General features: G+C 40.5%; 1 protein-coding gene across 1 annotated transcript in view; it reads right to left on the reverse strand.

Annotated features, from left to right (window-relative positions):
• Positions 1–22897, reverse strand: part of igdcc4 (immunoglobulin superfamily, DCC subclass, member 4) — an 89944-nt gene that overhangs the window by 43701 nt on the left and 23346 nt on the right. Inside the window, exons 2-3 of the mRNA XM_079866892.1 lie at positions 14382–14690; positions 1593–1746 (exon numbers count right to left, since the gene is read on the reverse strand). Of these exons, the coding sequence (XP_079723018.1) occupies positions 1593–1746; positions 14382–14690 (463 nt within the window). The remainder of the gene's footprint in view (positions 1–1592; positions 1747–14381; positions 14691–22897) is intronic.

Raw genomic sequence — 22897 nt, forward strand, 5'->3', positions numbered from 1 at the left:
ACATCACATAGAGTATGCATGCACTCTCTGGGTGTGTGTGACGGATAGGCTATACTCGATAATGTCAAATCACACATCGTTAAAACAACAATTACGATATCGCAGACGATATATATCACACACCCCTACGGTAGTGTATTATTAGTAATATCTATATTTTTTTCCAATAGGCCTAATTGACCTTTCGCCGAGCCCCGCCCCCCTTAGTTACTGTTGCTACGTCCGACAAACAAATGGTCAAACACGACCAGCGCGACAGATTGCCATGACGGAAAAAGGTATACCCGTGCGTGTCAGTGACCTTTTTTGGAGCAATACCTCCGCGATATCCTCCAGATTGAGGCAAAAAGGGTTACAGTATGCAGTGGAGGGAAATATTCTAATATAAAAATACACAATGGAGGAGACACGACTACTATCTACGTCTCTATCGAGGCTAATGCTTACCGGTGTTCATACACATCATTTGTGATTATGGCAAAGAACAAGGAAACAAGTGTTTAAAAGCATTGTAAGACACTTACTGTTGTGTTTTTGTGTGAAAGAAAAAACTGTCTCTGAAAATAAAAGTGCTGTCAGCAATAATTTCTTATGTGTGTTTTTTCGCATAACACTATGACTAAAATTTTAAATGCTGCAAAACACATGGGAGTTATATTCCCGATGCTGTAGTTTATTTGATCAGTCACAGTATATCATTAATCAAGCTTAATTTGACTTTTCAACTACAATTAGGCAGGTGAACTGAAAGCTTTTACAATATTTTAGCTATAACTTAGGCCTATATCATTGACAAAAGTATGTGGTGCATTTTCTTCCAAAAATGATTTTCTTTCTCAAATTCATGCTTCAAGTTGACAAAGCACAATAAACGAAATCACACAATAACTGTTTAACCAGACATAGCCTTAATTTGCATCTAAATAACTTTCATTGATTGTCTTTCATAATGCACTTACCATAATATTTATTAGGGGGACAACAGATCACAAAAAGCGCGGTTGAGACCATAATATTTATTAGTGGGGCAACGGATCATAAAACTCGCGGTTCAGACAATATTATGTTTTTTGAGTAACAGATAGGATAGTTTTTCAGATCAGAAAAACAAAACAAAAAAAACTTTAAGTAGCCATCGATACCACAGCCAGCAGACGTTTATGCTTCGTAATGTTCGACACATTTAACTGGGATTGGGGCCGTCCACACTGTTTTATCCATTGTAGGCACCGCTCACGTTGTGTTTTCGGCTTTGGGAATGGAAAGACCACAACTCCTCCAGACAATCTCTCGGGGTATGTAGTGTCCGATTTACAAACGCCATGGGCGCACGCTTCACCATCTTGCTAATGTTTGTCGGACCTGCTCACATAGTAACGGTTGCTATGATGTGTGATTGGACAATGGCCGTTTTGGGGGAGGGGCCGGCGAAAGGTCAATTGCGCAGCCTTATTTTTAACAAAAAAATTAGCTCCCATGTTGGACTAGCTTTGCGCTTGCCATGGGGTCCTCAGTGCAAACATTGTCATACTTGAATAAAGTATGACAAAAAGGGAATTATACATTCCAAAACTTATGCCAAGATTACTTACCTGGATGGGTCTAGAGGTTCTGCAGGTAGAGGTGCCTGGTCCTTCTCCCAGGTGATACTTGGAGTGGGCAAGCCATCTGCATAGCACTCAAACCGGGCAGTGCCACCTACAGGCACAACCTGAGGCTCAGGATCCTGAAGAATACGGGACAAGCCTGAGGAAGACAGAGAGAGCAGAGTGTGGCCAAGAGAAAAGGAGCAGAAAGCAACATGAAAAAAAAAGTGAATCAGTGAATGCATTCACTTTTCATTGAATAAGCACAAGATGTAGCCACATGGTGGGAGTAGAGAGAGCGGGGCCCCTGACCTCTGCTCCAGTGCCTCTGAGCTTTGAAAATACTCTCACTTTGATCTGCTACATCTGCCAGACTCACACCGCTTATAAGCCCACAGAACAACTCACACATAGAACAAGCCAGAGGATACTTCATTATTCAAACTAATGGTTAATGTTAATTTCTTGGTTAATGTTAATTTCAACATACATTAATACATTTTTAACATTTCATTTGTGTGACAACTGATAATTTATACAATTTGAAATGTTAAAAATGTATGAATTGTGTGTATTATGGATAATTGTGAATGAACAATAGTATATTTAGATATTCACATTAAAGGTACACCATGTAACTTTGTTTAGTTCAAAATTAACAAAATTGAAATAATGAGTCAATACGTGTTTTTGTCTTACCCTGATTCATGGTATTTAGACCTAGCGCTATGGTTTTCACCGGTAAATATGCGCCACTCGCCAGTGCATGTCTCGGCATAACCGTAAATTAGGGATGGGCATTTTTCTAAAATATTGTATTCGAATATTTGGGCTCATAAGAATTGAATATTTGTTTATTTAAATGACGTTTAAAAAGAGAAAAACTGAATTTTTTTAAGTTGAAGTTTTTTTTACGTTTTTGTCACCAATTTCTAAACAAGCTTAAGCTTATGATTAGGCAATATACACAACAAGCTTAGGCTACCTTATATCTTAAGGTTTTATTTTAGTTTAAAACAATGAACAAAAAATATAAAGAAGCTCAAGCTCAAAAAGCAGCGCGAAAGGAAATGTTTTTTAGAGTGTGCCAATTATAATACAACATACACGAGTCAGCATATATCGTGTTTATATTGTTTCATGTTCAGAAAAACAATAAAATCCACATGCTCGAGCTGCGCTTACCTGCAGTAGTGAACGAACGCAGTGATTCGACTGTTTGGATTTCAAGTGATTTCTCATTGTGCTGGGGATATTATGATAACTCAGTTTCATTAATTAATTTGATTAAAAGTAATTCCATTTTGTAATATCCTTTATTAAGATCATTTTCATCTAAATAATTCTAAACTTTGCGAGGCAGACGACAATCAAACACAAACTTGTTAACACGCTCCACAGCGCTACCCAGTGCATTTAATTATAACTGTGAGTAAGTGCTTGGGATTTATCGTGGATTCACTGCATTTATGGCCAGCAAAGCAAAGAAAGTAAAATTCGAATAGTATTTTATTTTTCGAATAATAATTACAGATCAAATATTCGAAAATTCTAATATTCGTGCACTGCTACCGCAAATTATGAGAAAAGTTGCTCCGATACGTGTATGATGTAGGACTGGTGTAGGTTATGTCTAGTTCAACTTCACACTACACAACTTTAAACGTCGGCAGATCGCTGTGCTGTTTAGACTACATGACTTGCTCTGGAGTCTTGAAGTCGTTGTGGTGTTCACACTACGCGACACTATGTAAATGCTCTGCAACAGGGGTTACACACTACACGAGTTGACAACCTGGTCCCCAAACCACGTTTAGTCACGAAAACACACGCGAGGAGTGGAATGGGAAATGACGCAAAATAGTTGTCTATTTGAAAATGGACTCTGGGACAAAATTGGCGGTGCAAAAAAGAAGAAGAAAAAAAGTTATTTGCGCAATGATCTGTTTAGAACCCCGAAAAACCCGAAAAAAAGAATATGGGTGAAAGGATGGATAAGCACACGCGGGCAGCAGGGATCGTCTGTCAGAGAGAGTTGGAGGTGAGTAAAATGTTTATGATGAAAAAGCAGCTGCCTGCTCGTGTTGTGGTTTGGCAACGATGGTTACAAATACAAAAGGCTTGTGTGTAATGTGATAACAAGCTGATCATTGGCTGTTGCTCGTCGCGACACGTGACACCAAAGGCAATCGAGTCGGCCAACAGCTCCAGATATTTAGCATGCTAGATATTTGTCTGGCGTCGGCGAGGTGTCAGCGAGCGCTTTTGATGCGATGTTTAGTATTTCACACATAAAGATTGGGGAGCCTGTTAACTTGCAAATCGGGCTTAAAACCCTGTAGTGTGAACTAGGCATTAGTTGTCACAGCAAGTGAGAAAGGGACATAAAGCATGATAAATCTCGAACCTCTGGATAATCCCCCGTTTAAAACAAACTAAAAACAACGAAAAAGAGAGGAGTCTCTGCTCCAAAAAGATAACGCGACAGAGCTGATATTAAAAAAATAATCAACATTGGCTTTTCAGAGATGGGGAGTACTGGGGTATTTGAAATGTTGTAAAAAAGAACACGGAGATGGTGTTTTTATTATTCAACAGGTGAGTAAGGTATTTTATTGAACAGATAATTGCCATATGTCAATCTCTTAACAGAATTCATTGTAAATCATTACCTACTGGGTCATTTCATTATGGTTTTGAAACACCGTAGGCCTACTAATATTTATTTTCAAGGAAGTACATCGATTTTACCATATCAATCCGATCACGAGTCCAATGATGATACATTGGAAGAAGTAGTTCCCTTTCAAGGCGGTCACTTCGACATTACGTCATACTGACGTATATGGGAACTCCTTCCTTCTCCATTTCCACTGAAATCTTATAGGCTAACGCCAGCTGGAGACAGCTGGCCAATTGACGCGAAACATGCAAATGCTGACCGGACCGCGGGCAGTATAAATAGCATGGGCGCGACAATAACGTCAGAATCTCTTTCTTCACGCTAGAAGTCTTATCTAAAGTCATCGTGGAAGTTGCAATAGAGGTTACTCACCATGTTTCCTCCCCGCATCCGATGGCTGCTACTACATGCCAGATATGTGCGGGTCCTATTGACTCGCTCTACCCTCACAAGGATCAACCGAGGCGCACTCACGGACGACAGGCATGTGCCGGTCTGCCAGTGCGCGCCCTCAGGGGAATAACCCGGGCATCAGCGGGGATGAGGCCCACTGCCGCCAGCAGGCCGCTGGTGGGCCCTCTCCCGCCCAAAGACGAGTTGACGCTGCCCGTCGCCACTCCGGTCCTCTTCGCGGGCTCGCTAGAAGGACTCGACGCGATAGGCTCCGTTGAAAAGGATACTTTTGCCCGGTATCTCAGCCAGGCTACTTCAAGAAAGACTCCGTCTTCCACAACGTCCTATGGTAAGTCGTGCACAAGACACGCGTCTAGAGAGACGAGGCAAAGGCCATGGCTCCATGTCTAAAAGGCGCGGAAGTGCGGATGCTATGAGTCTCTATTACGGTCCAGCCTTCCTCGATGTCTCTCTTCGTCGGTACCTCGCCCTGCCTAAATTCAGCTAAGCCCCAAATCGGCTCCGAACCCGTATGAACCGGATGTTCACCGTTGGCAGAGGGCGGGACCGGGAATGTGGCGACACGGGCCACGGAGAGCGCCGCGCCAGACGTGGGTCCTTCCCTGGCTTGCCTCTAGACGCTCTGCTCTGACAATGGAAGTGTTTACCCCCCTTCTAGTCAGTCTTGACTACGGGGTTGCGCAATCGTTACCGCTTATGCTGTTGACGCTGGTCCTACGTAACATTACTGATGTGCTTACAGGTTATGTTGTCAGGCTGCCCTGTATCCTTCAGTGCAACTGGCCATTCTGATTTAACTACGTATTCACAGTTGTTGTTGCTACGCCACTGACGCTGTGTTTATGTACACACTGCACACTGATATGTGCTATGATTTGTGCCGTTATATATTGCCCTGTTTCCTTCAGTGCAAAATGGCTATTCTGATTACCACGTATTCACAGTTGTTGTGCGATGCAAATGACGCTGTGTTTACTTACACACCGCACACTGATATGTGTTCATGATTTATGCCGCTATAAATTGCCCTGTATCCTTCAGTGCAACTGGCTATTCTGATTCAACTATGTATTCACAGTTGTTGTGCGATGCCACTGATGCTGTGTTTATGTACACTGATATGTGTGTGTTATGCTTATGCCACGATATTGCCCTGTGTCCTTCAGCGCAACTGGCTATTCTGATTACTACGTATTCACAGTTATTGTGTGATGCAACTGACGCTGTGTTACGTACGTACACACCGCACACTGTTATGAGTTAGGATTTATGCCATTATATATTGCCCTGTATTTTTCAGTGCAACTGGCTATTCTGATTACTACGTATTCACAGTTATTGTGCGATGCAACTGACGCTGTGTTACGTACGCACTACACACTGTTATGTGTATGATTTTTGCCGTTGTATACACAGTCTGAAGCGTTATGCTGTTATGTTGCCCTTCAACGTAACTGACCATTGTGTTTGAACTGCGCATATTCATGCAGTTTCGGTCGCTTCGGTGACTTGCGCTGCATTATACACACAGATGTTTAAAATGTGCACACTATTGTGTTATGCTGTTATGTTGCCCTCTATAGTGCAACAACCAGCTATCCTATCTAACTGTGCATATTCACAGTTCTGTCGCTACGGCGACTACACTGCACTTATGTACATACAAGGACGTGTTTTTGCTATTTGTTGCCCTGTTTCCTTCAGTGCAAAACTAGCTATCCTAATCTATCCGTGCATATTCACAGTTTCTGGATGTATGTACGTACACGGATGTGTTATGCTGTAATGCTGCCCCGTTTCCTTCAGTGCAGCTAGCCATCCTAATCTAACTGTGCATCTCAGTTTCTGTCTCTACACAGTTCTGTCGCTACGGCGACTTACGCTGCGTTTATGTACGTACATGGATGCGCTATTCTTTACGCACTTGTGTTATGCTGTCATGTTGCCCTGTATCTTTCAGTGCAACTAGCTATCCCAGTTGAACTGTGCATATTCACAGTGAAGGATTCCAAATTTAAGAATCTATTTGAAATATGCTTCATTACATAACATCACAGTGAAGAATACTGATTTTAGCATTTGAGGTTTTAATTTATATAGTATATAAACTGAGAAAGTGATTATTGAGTTTACAGCAAGATATTCCTGCCCGACCTGTTTATCCTTTGTAAGTTAAATGAGCCAGATCACGGAGACGCTAACCTAGGGCTGGGCGATATGGAGCAAAAAAATATATCTCGATATCGTTACAGGAAAAATAACCCCCCAAAAACTACTGCAAAAACAAATATGCCAAATACCACAGTCTTTTTTTATTGACGTGCAAATAGGTAAGCAGTTCATGTAGGAACAAAGTGCTTCTGCGACATTTAAAAAAAAAAATCCCTGTATACAAAAATAATAATTTAACTAAAATAAAGGAAGAAATAATACATATTGCACTATTTTTAATAAACCTGTATAGAAATATCATTAGGCTACTAATTTTGGCAAATAAATAAAAAAAAAAGCCATATATTCCCCCAAAAACTGCACAACTGTAGAGTAAAACATTCATTTTAAAAAAAGTGATAAAAATGCATCTAAAAATTGACATGATTGTTACAAAATCACACTGTCTGGGGCCTCTGGAGAACTCAGAACAACTGCTAGCATAAAGTTTAAGGTAAAAATAACTGCCATTAAATTACAGTATCTTACTACTATGCAATTAGATAAACTGTTCATTCATTACATCACTTTACCTCTGTCTTTATCCACCTTTATCCTCTTCTCTTCTTTTTGACACTGTATATAGCAGAATAGGTAACTTAGGCTAATGCTAATTTATAATGTGTCATGTAAATTCGGCCATCCGTCACAATCAGGAAACTTTCACCGTGCCAGGCCCGTTTCTACAGGGGAGCATTTTAAGTGTGAGTGCGCCCTCAAACAAAAGCAATGCGGCGAGAGGCGACGCTACACAAAAAATGACCAACAACAACTGATCGCGCGCGCGCGCTGTTTCTGACGCACTTCAAGCACTCGCTGGGCGGGGAAAGATTGATGTGCCTGACCGGACTCGGGGGACTTGGTTGAATGAGACAACACGCGAGGGGAGGGGGAACAAAAGCAAGGAGGCGGAGGAGGGCGGGGGCGAGCGCGAGCACAGCACAGAGAAGGCAAACAAGCAAATTGGCGAAATCAGAATTAAATATAAACAATATATCGATATATACGATATGTCAAAATCCATATCGAGTTTAAAAAATATCTCGATATATCGTAAATATCGAGATATCGCCCACCCCTACGCTAACCTATTGTCTTTAATGGCTCTTGGAGCAAGAGCCACAGTCCAGACGTTGAATCGTTTGGCTGATTGGATTAGCACATATGCATTTGAGTGGTTATGCTGATTGGATTGAGACTGCCGGTCTGGGGCGGGTTCCTTAACCTGTATACTCATTTACATGCTTTGTTTGAATTTGTCTCCACCTTCAAAAGTCCCTCCTCCTAAAATGCCTATAAGACACCATGTAAATTTATGCTAGATTAGATTATGTTGGATTCCTGCAGCCACGTACAGCGGAATTCTCAATAAAGAATAACTTCCGTTGAACGTGATCCCAAACGTCTCCTGGTCTCTGCTTCGATGAAAGAAAACTTTACAACAACAGTCTCTGTCAATACGGCGACCTGCGCTGCATTTATTACACATGGATGTGTTCATGCTGCGGTGTTGCCCCGTATCCTTCAGTGCCTATACTGAGCTAACTGCGTATATTAAGTTGGCGCTACAGCGACCTATGCTGTTACGTGCATGTGCTACGCTGTTATGTTGCCCCGTTTCCTTCAGTGCAACTGGCTATTCTGTGCTAACTCATATATTCACAGTTGTAGCTACGGCTACGACTGTGTTTGTGTACTTACTGAGGTGCTATGCTATTATGGGGCTATTATCTAACTGCGTATATTCATAGTTATTGTCGCTACGGCCACTGGCACTGTGTTTATGTACATTCGGTTATGTGTTGATTAATGCACTTCTGTACATCGGCTATAGAACATCGGCTATGTTCTACAAGGGAGTGTCAGTTTCTCCGGTCCACGGACCTGAGAGAGTTATGGGGCTCCCCCATGACAATCCCCCTCAGGAAGGTCCTGCTTCTACAGGCAATCGGCACGATTGGCACCCCAGCCCCAAGCTGTGGAACCTTCTTGTGTGTCCGCTGCTGGGTCCATAGTTGAGCAAGACACTTCACACTATCAAAGTGCTGAGAAAAGCTCTCCCAGCTCTCACCCCAGCGAAGCACTTGGAGACCTACGCTCATTCTAAGTGAATGATGTTGCATTGTCTCGGACCTGGTGACTGCAGCGTCACTCTCCGTCCAATACCAAGCTACGTTCCGAAGTCGCTTACACCATTCAGAGCACAGATTGATCCCTGCCCGCCTTATCTGCTGAGCCGTCAGCCTCGCATGATGCCCATGCTCAGAGTGCTGTTGGCCCTGTAAGGGCTTTGCGGATGTACGTGGATCACTAGGCAGCAGTCTGACCAGCTGTTTGTGTGCTTGGTGGATGGTACTAAGGACGTGCTGTTTTATACAGAGACTTTCTCACTGAATTCGACGCTTTTCAATGTTGGCTTAATGCCTACAGGATTTAGGTATGCTGGCTGTCTTCTCAGAACACGTTCGCCAGGGTTTCAAGTTTGATGCACCGCCTATAGCGTCGTGGGTTCGGTGAGTTTTATTCTTGTACTCATGGAACTGTTACCTCCAGCTGTGCAGTAGTCTGCATTATGCAGAGTTACCATCGCTGCTAACTCTGTGTTATGACTATAATGTTACATAGCTGTTTCCGCATTACGCAGTAGTTTCCAATGTACTGTTAACTCTGTGTATGGCTATAAGGTTATGCAGCTGTCACCGCTAATGCCGTTGACACTGTGTTAACTCTTGTGCTTGAGTGCTTATGGTGTTGTGCTGCCCTGTCCAGTGCAGTCTTCGCTTCATTGCATTGGATATGCAACTTTGGTAAGGTCGGCGCAGACGTTTCTTGGTCTAGTTTCGCCTATCAGTTTTGAGTTCTCCTAGCGGCGCTGCTGGCTTAGAACTGTTGTCTCTTGTGGGAGTGTAGCTACCCCGTTCAGGGCTTATCTTCACTGCGCTCACGGCGGGATTCTATACAGTTCCCATATACGTCAGTATGACGTAATGTCGAAGTGACCGCCTTGAAAGGGAACGTCTCCGGTTACTTTCGTAACCTCGGTTCCCTGAGAGGCGGGAACGAGACAATACGTCAGCCGCCGTGCTCGCCGTTTGATCAGCTGTGCTAGCGTTCAGTCTTGATTCTGACGTTATTGTCGCGCCCATGCTATTTATACTGCCCGCGGTCCGGTCAGCATTTGCATGTTTCGCGTCAATTGGCCAGCTGTCTCCAGCTAGCGTTAGCCTATAAGATTTCAGTGGAAATGGAGAAGGAAGGAGTTCCCATATACGTCAGTATGACGTAATGTCTCGTTCCCGCCTCTCAGGGAACCGAGGTTACGAAAGTAACCGGAGACGTTATTCAACCTGAAACTCCATTGTAAGGATGACTTCAGCAGGAAGATTCTCAGTGATACACTACTCAGTTTGAGGTACATTATGAGATGTTGCAACTGTAATTTCTCACCATCAGCATTAACAAGACTATGTTCATCAACAAACCGATGTGTATATTTCTAATTTATTGTGGTGCACATGTGGGAACTCTATCAATAACAGCGTATACATTAGCCAAGCACTAATGTGAATGACTGATGTAACTTTGTAAAACAAATCTTGCTCCATCCTTTATCTTCACTCATGGTAAGAACGACAGACAATCTGCATTAAATGACACAGTTTTAGGTAAAGTGGCCCACAGCTGATTAGCAGAAGTATTTCAGTAAGTAATAACGTGAGTTAGTCGGTTACCCGGAAACTTACACAATATAAAACACAAAATTACGTATTTTGAACACCAGGTAGAAAATGTATACATCAATAATTATTCATACTTATAGGTTGTGATTCAGATGAGCACGCTGGTCCAAATAAACTGAGTACTGACTATCTTTCAAGTGCAAGCATTTTTCGAATCTCGCCTTGAATTCCCTAATTGAGATTTGAGAAGCAGTCAAATGACCCGGACGGACAACGTACAACATAGGCGGGCATTATGCAAATGTATACAGAACTGTAAAGCAGTAGGATTTGAAACAAATGACTCGCTAAGGCGGTTTAGACTCGATTCTTTCTTTTGGGAGACAATAATTTTACAAACAGCTATATTACACACTGCATGAAAGGGAATATTCGAAAAACCATAATGGGGCACTTTAAGGGATACAATTATTGACTACAGGGGGACTTTAAGCCTGAATGATTTATGAGCAGTAGGATAATCATATTCATCCACACAGTCATGCAGAGCCGTAGCACAACCAAAACAATGTTCTTCTGCAAAATGCGTGCAGTTTTGTTACATAGTGTACCCTTTTACCTTTATTATTAAATGCTGCAAAAACTTGTTCATTGTTAGTGCATGATAATTCAAATTTATAGTAAAGGGTTACTATGATCTCAAACTTCACAACCAAAACTGTCAACACTTAAGCAAACAAAATCTGCATTAAACCTAAATTAAACACTAAATGTCCTAGATTCTTTTTGAATTCTTAATAACATTTTGCTTTTAAATAAAATGAATATAAAGAAAAAAACAACTTAGCAATACATTTTTATTTATTTAATCTATTAAGAAAACAATAATCTATAATGGACCATTGCATTTTCTAGGGATAGTGCTTCCTATTGAAGCTTCTCTTAAGGTGATTTATGGTCACCCAGGGGAGAATTCATCTATATACATGAGCAATATCATACGAGTAGCAGTACGATATGGCTGTATCAGCACGGCTGTGATTCGGCCGTGGCCTCGTGCCTTAGGTAATCACAGCATGCTGATATACAGCCATATCGCACAGCTACAAGCGTGATATTGCATTTATACAACAGTTCGCCGGCACACGTGAGTAAATAAGAAACAACAACGGAGTGTCTTTAAAAACCCTCTTTTGTGCAGAACTACATCCTTCCGCCATGGATTCAAATCTCAAGTTGACAGTTTGACAGTTGAGCCAGAGCCTCCGTTACTACTTCTAAAACGTCACTTTAGAACTAGTAACGAAGGAACATTGAGTCGCTTCATTGAATCTTGTTGTATTATGTAGAGTAAAGGCGGAATGATACAAACGATGAAACGGTTAGAGTACTGTTACTGCCCAAATATCGCATGGCTGAAAAGAGCCAATCAGATTCGACAGTTAAAATCTAAAAGTTCCTAAAAAAGCTCACACATGAAGCATTGCGGCGTTCATAACAACTCCGCAGGTAGTGCAGCCTGCTTGGCTGAGACCCGTTAAACATTAACACTAGATATTTTTGACTTGTACACAGCATGTGGTCTAAAGCAAACACACTTTACAAAAAAACATGGGATATTTACTGAAGCACACACCAGTAGTATGGTTATGTGTAGGTGTGAGCATCTGAACTTAAAGCTATTCAAAAATAATGAGAAATATTCAGCCACTGAGAGAAAATGACATTTCATAACCACAAAAAAGTAGGATATGGAGACAAAACTATTTAAATGAGGACCCCTTAATTCTGCCACTGTCACTACCAAGTGAGTAAGATAATTATCATGATAAATATAAGTGAAATGACAGATAAACGGGGTAAATTACAAAACCATGTACTGATTACAAAACCATGTACCTGGTAGAGACCTTCATTGCACTGATTTCTCAATGGAGGAAATGGTCTCTCTGTTTGGACTGTCTCCAGTCCCAGTACTGTCCAGTTTCCATATCTCTATGTTCCGGTCTCATTCTCAATATACGGCGACAAAGATTTACAGTAAAGATTCAAGAAATGTCTATCTATCTATAGTATCTCTTACTTGTTTTACTTGCATTGGTGCGAGTGTGTTAAAAGCCGCCATTATTTTTACATAAAATGAAATGATAAATTCAGGAACAATTTTTGTCCTTTTATGATGAATAATAATGTCAATATGTTATTTATGTAGCCTCATATTCAGTCTCTAATATCCATATCCAGTTTCCCACCACAATTGCTTCCACAACACAGAAAAAACACCAAGAAAATTAAAGGAAAAATAACAATAATAAAAATTCAGGAACTACTGTTTGTTGTCCTTTTAGATTAAAAAAAAAATGTAAATTTGTCAATTTGTGTATCCTTATCCTTGGTTTCTAATTTTCATGTTAGACTAACATGACACACTCTCTCTTATACTAAAACCACAATGTCCAACAGGGTCTTCAGCAGAGATGCCAGGCATCATTACTATCTACATAAAAGTAATAAAGCAAAATTGAATGAACAGAAATAATGAAGGACGACAGAGTCATGGCCAACGTAACTCATGAAATGGAAAATGAAAGGAAATGGTCTTTATCGTCTAGTGGGCTGCCTTGAACACAGAAAGAAAGAAAGAAAGAAAGAAAGAAAGAAAGAAAGAAAGAAAGAAAGAAAGAAAGAAAGAAAAGAGGTAAAGAGATAAAGGGGCTGAAGTCTGATCTCTTTCCCCCTCCTCAGGCGCTTCAGTAAACACAATCGAGTCCTTGTGCTAACCAGGTGAGAACAACACTCAGCTCCAGCCGAGCAAAGACAACCACCAAGTGGAATGTGGCAGAAAGAGAGAGACAAAGAGAGAGGATGGTATCTACGAGTTAATATATAACATGACATAATATAATATAATACAGGGGTGCCCAATCCTGCTCCTGCCGAACGACTGTCCTGCACAGATCATCTCCAACCCTAATCAAACACATCTGAAGCAACCAATTAAGGTCTTCAGGATCACTTGAAAATTAAAGGCAGGTGTGTTTGATTAGGGTTGGAGATGAACTGTGCAGGACAGTCGATCGGCAGGAGCAGGATTGGGCACCCCTGATATAATACTTTTCAAAATCTTTTGAATGCATTTACTCTTTTTAAGGGCCGTGACACACCAAGCCAATGGTCAGACAACATCGGGCAATCAGTGAGCGTCCGTCGTGCTACTTTTTCCACACGTTGTCTCTAGTCGGTGGGAGCTGTCAGTGAGAGATTGCTCTGATTGGCTGTTCAGTTTAGCGAACGAGTGTGTGCACGAGAATAAAAGAGAAAGTGATGAAAGAGAGCAAAGAAGTCAAGACGGCACAGACTGAAGGCTGTTCTAATTTTACATCATCTTATCATTCCAATACGCTAAAATTTTCATCACAACATGAGCCATCTGGAATGAGGAAAGTGATCAGCATGATTAATATTCAAAATGGTAAGCAAACGCTGCTTTGTTTATGGTTTGTATATCTGCAGTCCTAGTTTCGGTTTCCTATTTTTGAATGACGAATATAGACTATTGATACCTGCTGATATAGACAGCTATTTCCTTACATACAGGCACAGAGCACAAGATGATGATGCTTATCAGATATGTGTACACGGTAATTTGGAATGTGATGCTTTACGGATGATGCAGATTAAATACAACCGAAAACCTAAACATTGGCTAGCCTCTAAAGTTTGAAATGATCTGGCTCTTTGATCTCTCTTTGACTCACAGCTGCTGTGAGTTGGAGATAAATCAGAGTCAAAAGTGTTCATACTCACTGGCGAGATGCAGGGTGAGAGCCCGGCTGGTCAGGGCTCCTGTCGAGCTGGTACTTAGACAGCTGTATCCACCCTCCACACCCACTGGAGCCTGGCCATCCGTGGAGGATGGCGAGATAAGCAGGGATCCGTTGGGCAAAGGCCGGATGGTCTGGCTCTCAGAGAGCACCGCTCCATCCCGCAGCCAGGTCACGTTGAGGGGGGGCTCACTGGCCCCCAGATGGCAGTCCAGCAGCAGAGGGTGATCAGGCTCCAGAACCACATGGACCGGACCAGCACCACAGCTCAGCTCCACGGACACAGGCTTCTCTAATTAGTGAGTGAGAGGAGGAGAGAAATAGAGTCAGAGCTGATGATTCAACTCTAGGTTGAGAGGTCTGGGGGTTAAATGAAAAAACAACAAACAAATCAAATGAAGAAAATAAAGAGACAAAGAAACTAACCCAATCGATTGAATTCACTTTCTTTTCATTCAAAGGCAATTTTTGGATTATTTAGAATGAAATTAAATTAAAGAATTAAAGGGTTAGTTCACCCAAAAATGAAAATTCTGTCAGTAATTACTCACCCTCATGTTGTTCCAACCGTGTAAGACCTTCGTTCATCTTCGGAACACAAATTAAGATATTTTTGATGAAATCTGAGCCATGTCTCACTCCTCCATAGGCTGCTATGTGACCGAAACTTGCTGGCCCAGAAAAGTCATCAAAGAGATCGTTAATATAGTCCAAGTGACTCCAGTGGCTCAATCTTAAGTATATCAAGCGACGAGAATACTTTTTGTGCGCAAAAACAAACAAAAATAACGACTTTATTCCACTTTTCATTTCCTTCTCTCTGGGCCTCTAATTGGTTCGCGTAGTCTTTTTGCGCAGCGCGTCTGTGTTACACGTCACCACGTAGGCTCACTATTGGCCGACGCCGGTCATGTGTGTGATGCGTGATGACGTGCAACACAGACGCGCAGCGCAAAAACACTACGAGGCCCAGAGAGAAGGAAATGAAAAGTGGAATAAAGTCGTTATTTTTGTTTGTTTTTGCGCACAAAAAGTATTCTCGTCGCTTGATATACTTAAGATTGAGCCACTGGAGTCACTTGGACTATATTAACGATCTCTTTAATAACTTTTCTGGGCCAGCAAGTTTCGGTCACATAGCAGCCTATGGAGGAGTGAGACATAGCTCAGATTTCATCAAAAATATCTTAATTTGTGTTCCGAAGATGAACGAAGGTCTTACGCGGTTGGAACAACATGAGGGTGAGTAATTACTGACAGAATTTTCATTTTTGGGTGAACTAACCCTTTAAGTATTTTTAGAATGTAAAGTTCTTCAAATTCTTCCCCTTATGTATCAATAAAAAAAAAGAAAAACAAACTACTTCAGAAAGTAAGCTGAAAGGAAAAATTACCTGCACAAACATAGGGTGGCGAGATACAAGGGAATTAAATTGAACTGAACTGAAAATGCTCTCTTCGGGTGTACACTGTACATACCTAACACATTACTCTACCAGTGGTTAGAAAAAAAATATTTTCCATATAATATTTTCAGAATTTCTTTTGGTTTAGTAGACTACAATACAAATGACAAAAGAAGCTGAATATTTAATTTTAAAACGAGACATGTTGTTCGTTTTCACAAACAGTACTGTATAAACGTTTATTTATACATGAACGTAGAGAGCTCCCTTTATATTTTAGGAAGAAATAATGACCAGAGAAAAAACATTACTCTTCAACAGCATATTTGTCTCAATATTTTATTAATAAATTACATTACTTTCGCCAAACAATGAAAACAGAATTTGTATCAGCGTACAGTAATCTGGAAAACACCATTTGCTTTACACCCAAAGGAACCTGGAGAACAGTTATTCACGTTGTCAGTCATGTCAAGCATGAGGCAATAATTTTATAACGACTATGCTAATCAGCCATCCATAACACTATATCAGCGCTCTGTACACACACACACAAAGACCACACGTTGAGCACACATTGGTCCTCTACATTTTCGTGCTGCAGTAAGCTCCCAATTAATTACGCTAATGGGAAATGGAATTATTTCCTAGATTAAAGTGGAAGCTGACCCTCCGGCATCCCTAGATGTGTATGCGTGTGTGTGACTGAGACAAGCTAGCAAGCAAGAGCAGCTCACACAGCAAAAAGAGAAAACACAATATTACTTGTTGGATGGCTGAAAGCCAGAGTGCGCAGACAAATATGCGAGAGAGTGACTTCTGAGGCAGAAAGAACACAGACTGACAGAGAGAGACTCGTAATAAGTTCAGCACAACCAGAGCTGCAGGGTCCATGAGTTCAATCGCCTACCTCTGTTTATAGGTGAAAATAAGGCCACTAAGTCTCTGGCTCCAAAAAGGCCAGCGCCATTACAAATGAGACCTTATTAGTAAGTGAGAGAACAAATGCACGTGTCTGGTGCAGATCTGAGAAAAAACAACATGAAATGCTGCCCACAATGAGCTGCCCTGCATCAAAGGCATGAAAGATCTGTGGGCCATAATAACAGAAACACTGGCCTACTTTCACCACAGCCATTTACAGATACACAGAGATTGAGGGATCGCTTCTGTCCTCTTGCTGTCTTGCTTCTATCCAATCTCTAATTAAATCTAATTAAGGGCATTTATGGCAATTTCTCTGAGAATATTTTTGACCTCCTAAGGTTTCTGCGATCCTTGACGAATATACCTCCCAACTTCTCTCTCACATGCAGAGTTTGACATGAAGCACATACAGAAAGAACAAATCCTTCTGAGCGCATGCTTGTAATGTGTCAAAACACACATTAAAATGAACTACTGTCCATTTTGTACTGCTCCCTATCCTGTGCGCGTGCAAAAGCACCGCAGCTTCCTGAGACCCTGCTGAGTTTGTGAAATGGCACTGTTTGTGGGGTGATTTCTCACCCCTATGCACCTCTGCTGCTGTGGACTCGCTCTAAGATCAATCGGGTGGGGATTCTCGTGGCATGGCAGAGATTCAATCAAATCATCAATGTTACTCTGCCTTTGCAAATGAAGAGAGCGATAAACAGAGATGGAAGATAGAAGAGACAGTCTTTTCCAATGAGACACTAATTACGTAGTTGCCCATAGCAAGAACCAAAAACATAAAACACTCCACTGAAAAGAGAGTAGGCCTATACAATGTGTTTTGGATTCTGGTTTCCTTATTTAGCAGTCTCTCAACCAGAAAGATCAAGCAGATCGATCTACAACACTTCGTCCTGCTGGTGAACAGCACCAAATCAACACTAGCTAGGCTACTATAACAAGTCTGAACTAGCATGGAAATGTATGCTATAATCTAAGATAGACTGATATGTAAGGGATAATGTATAGAGAGGCGGTCGTTATAGCGAATAACAACGACATTCAGCCTGTCGGGGTTGTTATTCGCTATAACGACCGCCTCTCTATACATTATCCCGCTTATTACATGGCTACCTACAAAATAAATAAATAATTTGCCACGAATTATTGATTTAAAAAGGAGTTTATTGATTTAAAAACGATTGTATTGCTTCCGCCAAAGAAAATAGTCCGTTCCGCGTCCATAGCAACGCGCTGTTTTTCATGGCAACGGTCTGTTATACTTCGCAGCGGTCTGTTATCAAGAAATAACAGACCGCATTCTACATTGGAATTCAGCCAAGCCATGTAATAAACAAAAAATAATTACAAATTCTATATTCTCATTATACACTTTTATTTAAATAATACACAAGGAAAATTGTGGAATTTAAAACTTGTAAAAATACAAAAAATATTTGAAGACACATAATAACTGCTGATCTTTGCTTATACGCACTTAATTCGAGAAACGTTTTCATAAATATGTGAAATAATCATGAAATAACTAAATATCTGAGATTTATATTTTACTAGTAAATTGGTTTATTTCATCAAAACACACAGCTATTTTTAAAAGTGGTCAATGGAGAATGACACTGCACCATGGTATACCTAACCAGCCTGTTGTGTTATTCTGTCAAACCAATGTTGATATTCACATAATGACCAAATATCATCTGATTATGCATGCCTGGTTTCAATCTATCATAAAAGCTGGTCTTTTCAGCAGCTCAATCTAGCCATACTAAGACTAGAACTGGTAAAAGAATGACAGAGCAAAGAAAAAGAAAAAAAATAATGTTCTAGTCATTCTGGCTCCAATAATTGCTACAACATTCGCATTCATCTACGAGAGCATCTCCCTGTGAACACCTGACCATTTATTATACACAGTGCAAACTTCTCAGTTATGCAACACCAACCTCATCTTTCACAAGAGACACAAGTAAATTATCGCCTCTGCATGTGTTGCTGTGAAGTGGAGGCAGTGCTCAGGGGTAGTACAGGACATTTTGTCTGAACTGTGGTCTATCCAGTGAAACTATAGATTGCACTGCCAAAGGCATGAAACATGCGTGATGTGACTCAACAAAGCACAGCACATTGCGTTTATAAAACTTACTGCATCATCAGTGTGATATTCAGCAGAACACTCTCAACGTCATGACATCTACTGAAACATTTAGCAAGTCAAATAGATTTTTAACTAAGAAATATTTTTAGAACAATGATTCTTATAGGAAAGTCTATCCCTTTAATAGCATTTTCATACTTCACCTGTTCACCACTAGAGGGCACATGATTTCTAGGGACTCGGGAGACCATACGTCCTCTGTTTCCCTTTTCCCGGACATGTCCTCTTTTTGGACCTAAAAAAATGCGTCCGGCCGCGATTTCTAGATCGCCCAAAATATCAGGGATTCGACTTTTGCTTTCTACAGTCGCAATTCATTATGTTCACATGCACACCTTTTGTTTCAATCGGACTGAATTCATTCCGATTGATGAATCTGAACGTAGTGTTTACATGAACGCTAAGTTTTAGCATTGATTTAGGTCCCGCGCCTTCTCGCACGCCACCATTTGACGTTCGGTCATGTACGTAACGTAAACGTTGGTCAAACTGCATCTCAGTCATTACCCTCAGCACCACGACTTGCTTGTCAACAGTGGCACATGGCTCCTGAACAGCGTAAAAAAAGCCCAAATGTAAATTCACAGACGATTTATAGAGGAAATTCCTGTGTTTTCGTCTCGTCGGGATCCTTGTGAAGCAGAATGCATGACCTGCAAAGCTGGCACGTAATTGTTACGTGTCAGTGCTAGAAGCCCACAGAACAGAAGAAAAGTATACAAGAGAGCATCAGGAGGACTGAAATCATTTTTTACATTTTTTAAAAAAAACATTCTTTCTTACAACTGATTTTTTATTTTATTTTAACCAATGGCCATGGAAATAAACGTGTCACGTAAAAGGTGTTAAAAGCTAAACTATTTATTTATTTATTTATTTATTTATTTATTTATTTGTCATTATTCCATTGTTGCGGGCCAAAAGTTGAATGGAAATTATGTATTACTCTATGTATTAAAGTTCAATGATATAGTTGCAAGGTTGTGAATGCATTTGTCAAGCATCTGTTGATGCATTCAACATAATAGCATGCAATAGGATAGCGCTACAACCAACCAGAGCAACGAAGAAGGTGACGTAGTCAGAGCGACGGAATTTAGTCCATGCCGTTCTTTGTTCTTTTCTCAAAGAAAAACTTAACTCCAAGTCTTCCTGAGTCGCGGCCAAAGCCGATTTGAAAGGCCGCTGTTCGCCAGCATCTTCTTTGTTTTCAAGTAGCAGGGAATTCACGGGGAACCGTCGCAACTCTGCCGTCATTATGTTAGGCCCGCCCACCAACTCTATACACGATGTGATTGGCCAGATTAGAGTTTGGTTTTTCCAGCTCGCAAGCCAACGGAGAATTGCTTGACGACACTGGCTGCAAAATAAAATTTGCTGCCGCTAGGGTGCGTCTAGATTTCTAGCCTAGGAGTCGTGAGTTTTCAAGAACTATCTAAACATTGTTGATATTGCTGCTGCTGTTGATTATTGCTGGTGCTTCTAAAGAGCAAGTATGGGACTTGCTACTGCCAATACATACAAAGATACACTGCTGTGAGCAAGTAAGACATGCTGCTGCTGTAATCGCATAAATATACCTGTAGCTGATCTATACATGTGGAGCTGGGGAAGGTGGAGGGTTTCTGAAAGCGCGCTGCAAACTGCTAAAGCAAATGCTGACCAAGTATTTGAAAGTTGAGAGTTGAGCATCGAGCTTATTGGCTACTGAATCTGATACAGCATTACTTATTAAATAAATGGTATTCAAAATGTTTTTTACCCTTTGATTTAAATTTATATATATATATATAATATATACATATATTTATAGCGATTGTTTTTATTAAATTAATGTGTAATTATTAGATCACATCCTAATGATTCTTTTTTACTTCAAAATATCTTCCAAAATGATGTTGAAGTTATATGTTCATTGTTGTGAACAACATCAGGGGCGTATAGCTATGTGGTGGCCAAAGATGCCTATAATAACTAGACATGGTAACACTGCAACTTTTATATTAATATTATTATCAATAAATATTAAGCCACAATTATATTGATTTGTCACAAAAGTTTACGCTTAAAAGAACTATTTACAGCAGTTTGGCATTTTTAAGCCATGATCAAATGGGAAAACAACACACCCAAACACCCCATATCTAAACAGATATGCTGATGATAACAACAAAAAGAATAGATACGACATCCTGTCTGATAATGGATTGCTGCAGTTCGCACACACTTTGTAAACACTAAATCAGGGTTCAGTTCACACTCACATGGAGCAATTCTGGTTGGCACTCCTGCCAGCTATTGGCTGACAACTAGCACTGCACGAGGTGGACAAAGGTGGAGCTGTGTGTGAACATGCGTTTGTGCCAGCTGGATGTGTGACATATGCACCGCACAACCACTAATGAAGGCTGGGAGGACAGGGACAGATGGTCTGATTGATAGCCCAGTGCAACAAACCATTTAAATTCAGATGGCAACATGTCTGTGTGGGTGCATTTGTGTCAGTATGGGTACAGTGCCAGCTATTACTCAGCAGCATGGCACAATTAGAGAGAGATAGGGAGAATACATGAAAATATGACCACAGAAACAACATACATGTAACATGTCACATCAAATTTTTATATAAAATAAGTTATAAATCACAAAGATTAATCACCTACACATAGGCCTAAACAGTTTACAAATTAGTTTATTTCTCACTTAATGTATTACTGTTCTAATACTAATACTTCTCGATTTATCATTGATTTCACAATTACAAATTGACTAGATTTCACCTTGAATATTTTTCTGTTATGTTAGTTATTTTATATTTTTGTAAATGTTTACATTATAATACGGAGCCCCCCTAGTCCCACTTTGTCAAAAAAAAAATATTATAACTATCTTGTGGCCTCAAGATAGTAACTCGTGGCCTCAAGATAATATATCTCGTGGCCTCGAGATAGTAAGTCGTGGCCTCAAGATAACATATCTCGTGGCCTCGAGATAGTAACTCGTGGCCACGAGAAAGTGAGTTTTTTCAAGGCGAACGTTCCCTTTAATGTTTCCATGGCGACGCGTCACGCAGATGTGTCGCTTTTATTTCGCTTTTCCTTTTTTATTCAAAATATTCACAAACTTGCTTACCATGTCATCAACTAGCCTATCTGATATTCCGATTCTCAAATACGTGTAAGTGACTGTGTTTGGTCGTTTAAAAACCTTTATAAATAATCTTGATCTATAATAACATGAGATGGGCGCCGCAATGTTGTCCTGTCAGTCGGATTGACAGCACGTGAATTCATCAGTTTCTCCCGAAATAAATGCAAGAAAGTGGCCGGTGAACTGAGAAGAATAGAGTAAACTTTATAGTTCCTTGTCTTGCACTATGTTTGTCTAATATGAATAACACATGTCAGCAAATTATATTTGAATAGATTGTTATTGCTGCTTCCACAGACAGCAGTGTGTTTTACAAACTCCAAATGTATTGTTTTACTCGTGCTTATGTGTATTTAAATATCTGAAACCAAAAATAAACATTATGAAGTTGAAAAAACTGCTTAGTTGTAATGACAGCGCTGAACGCGTCCGACTCTGGCTCGTTTAAAAACCTTTATAAATCTTGATCTATAATAACATGAGATGGGCGCTGCAATGTTGTCCTGTCAGTCGGATTTACAGCACGTGAATTCATCAGTTTCTCCCGAAATAAATGCAAGAAAGTGGCCGGTGAACTGAGAAGAATAGAGTAAACTTTATGAAGTTTGTAAAACACACTGATGTCTGTGGAAGCAGCAACACACTCACTTACACGTATTTGAGAATCGGAATATCAGATAGGCTAGTTGATGACATGGTAAGCAAGTTTGTGAATATTTTGAATAAAAAAGGAAAAGCGAAATAAAAGCGACACATCTGTCATACAGTATTATTGTGGCTGCGGTGTATCTCGTGACGCGTCGCCATGGAAACATTAAAGGGAACGTTCGCCTTGAAAAAACTCACTTTCTC

This window comes from Squalius cephalus (genome assembly GCF_949319135.1).
Source record: "Squalius cephalus genome assembly, chromosome: 3".
NCBI classification, from domain to species: Eukaryota; Metazoa; Chordata; class Actinopteri; order Cypriniformes; family Leuciscidae; genus Squalius; species Squalius cephalus.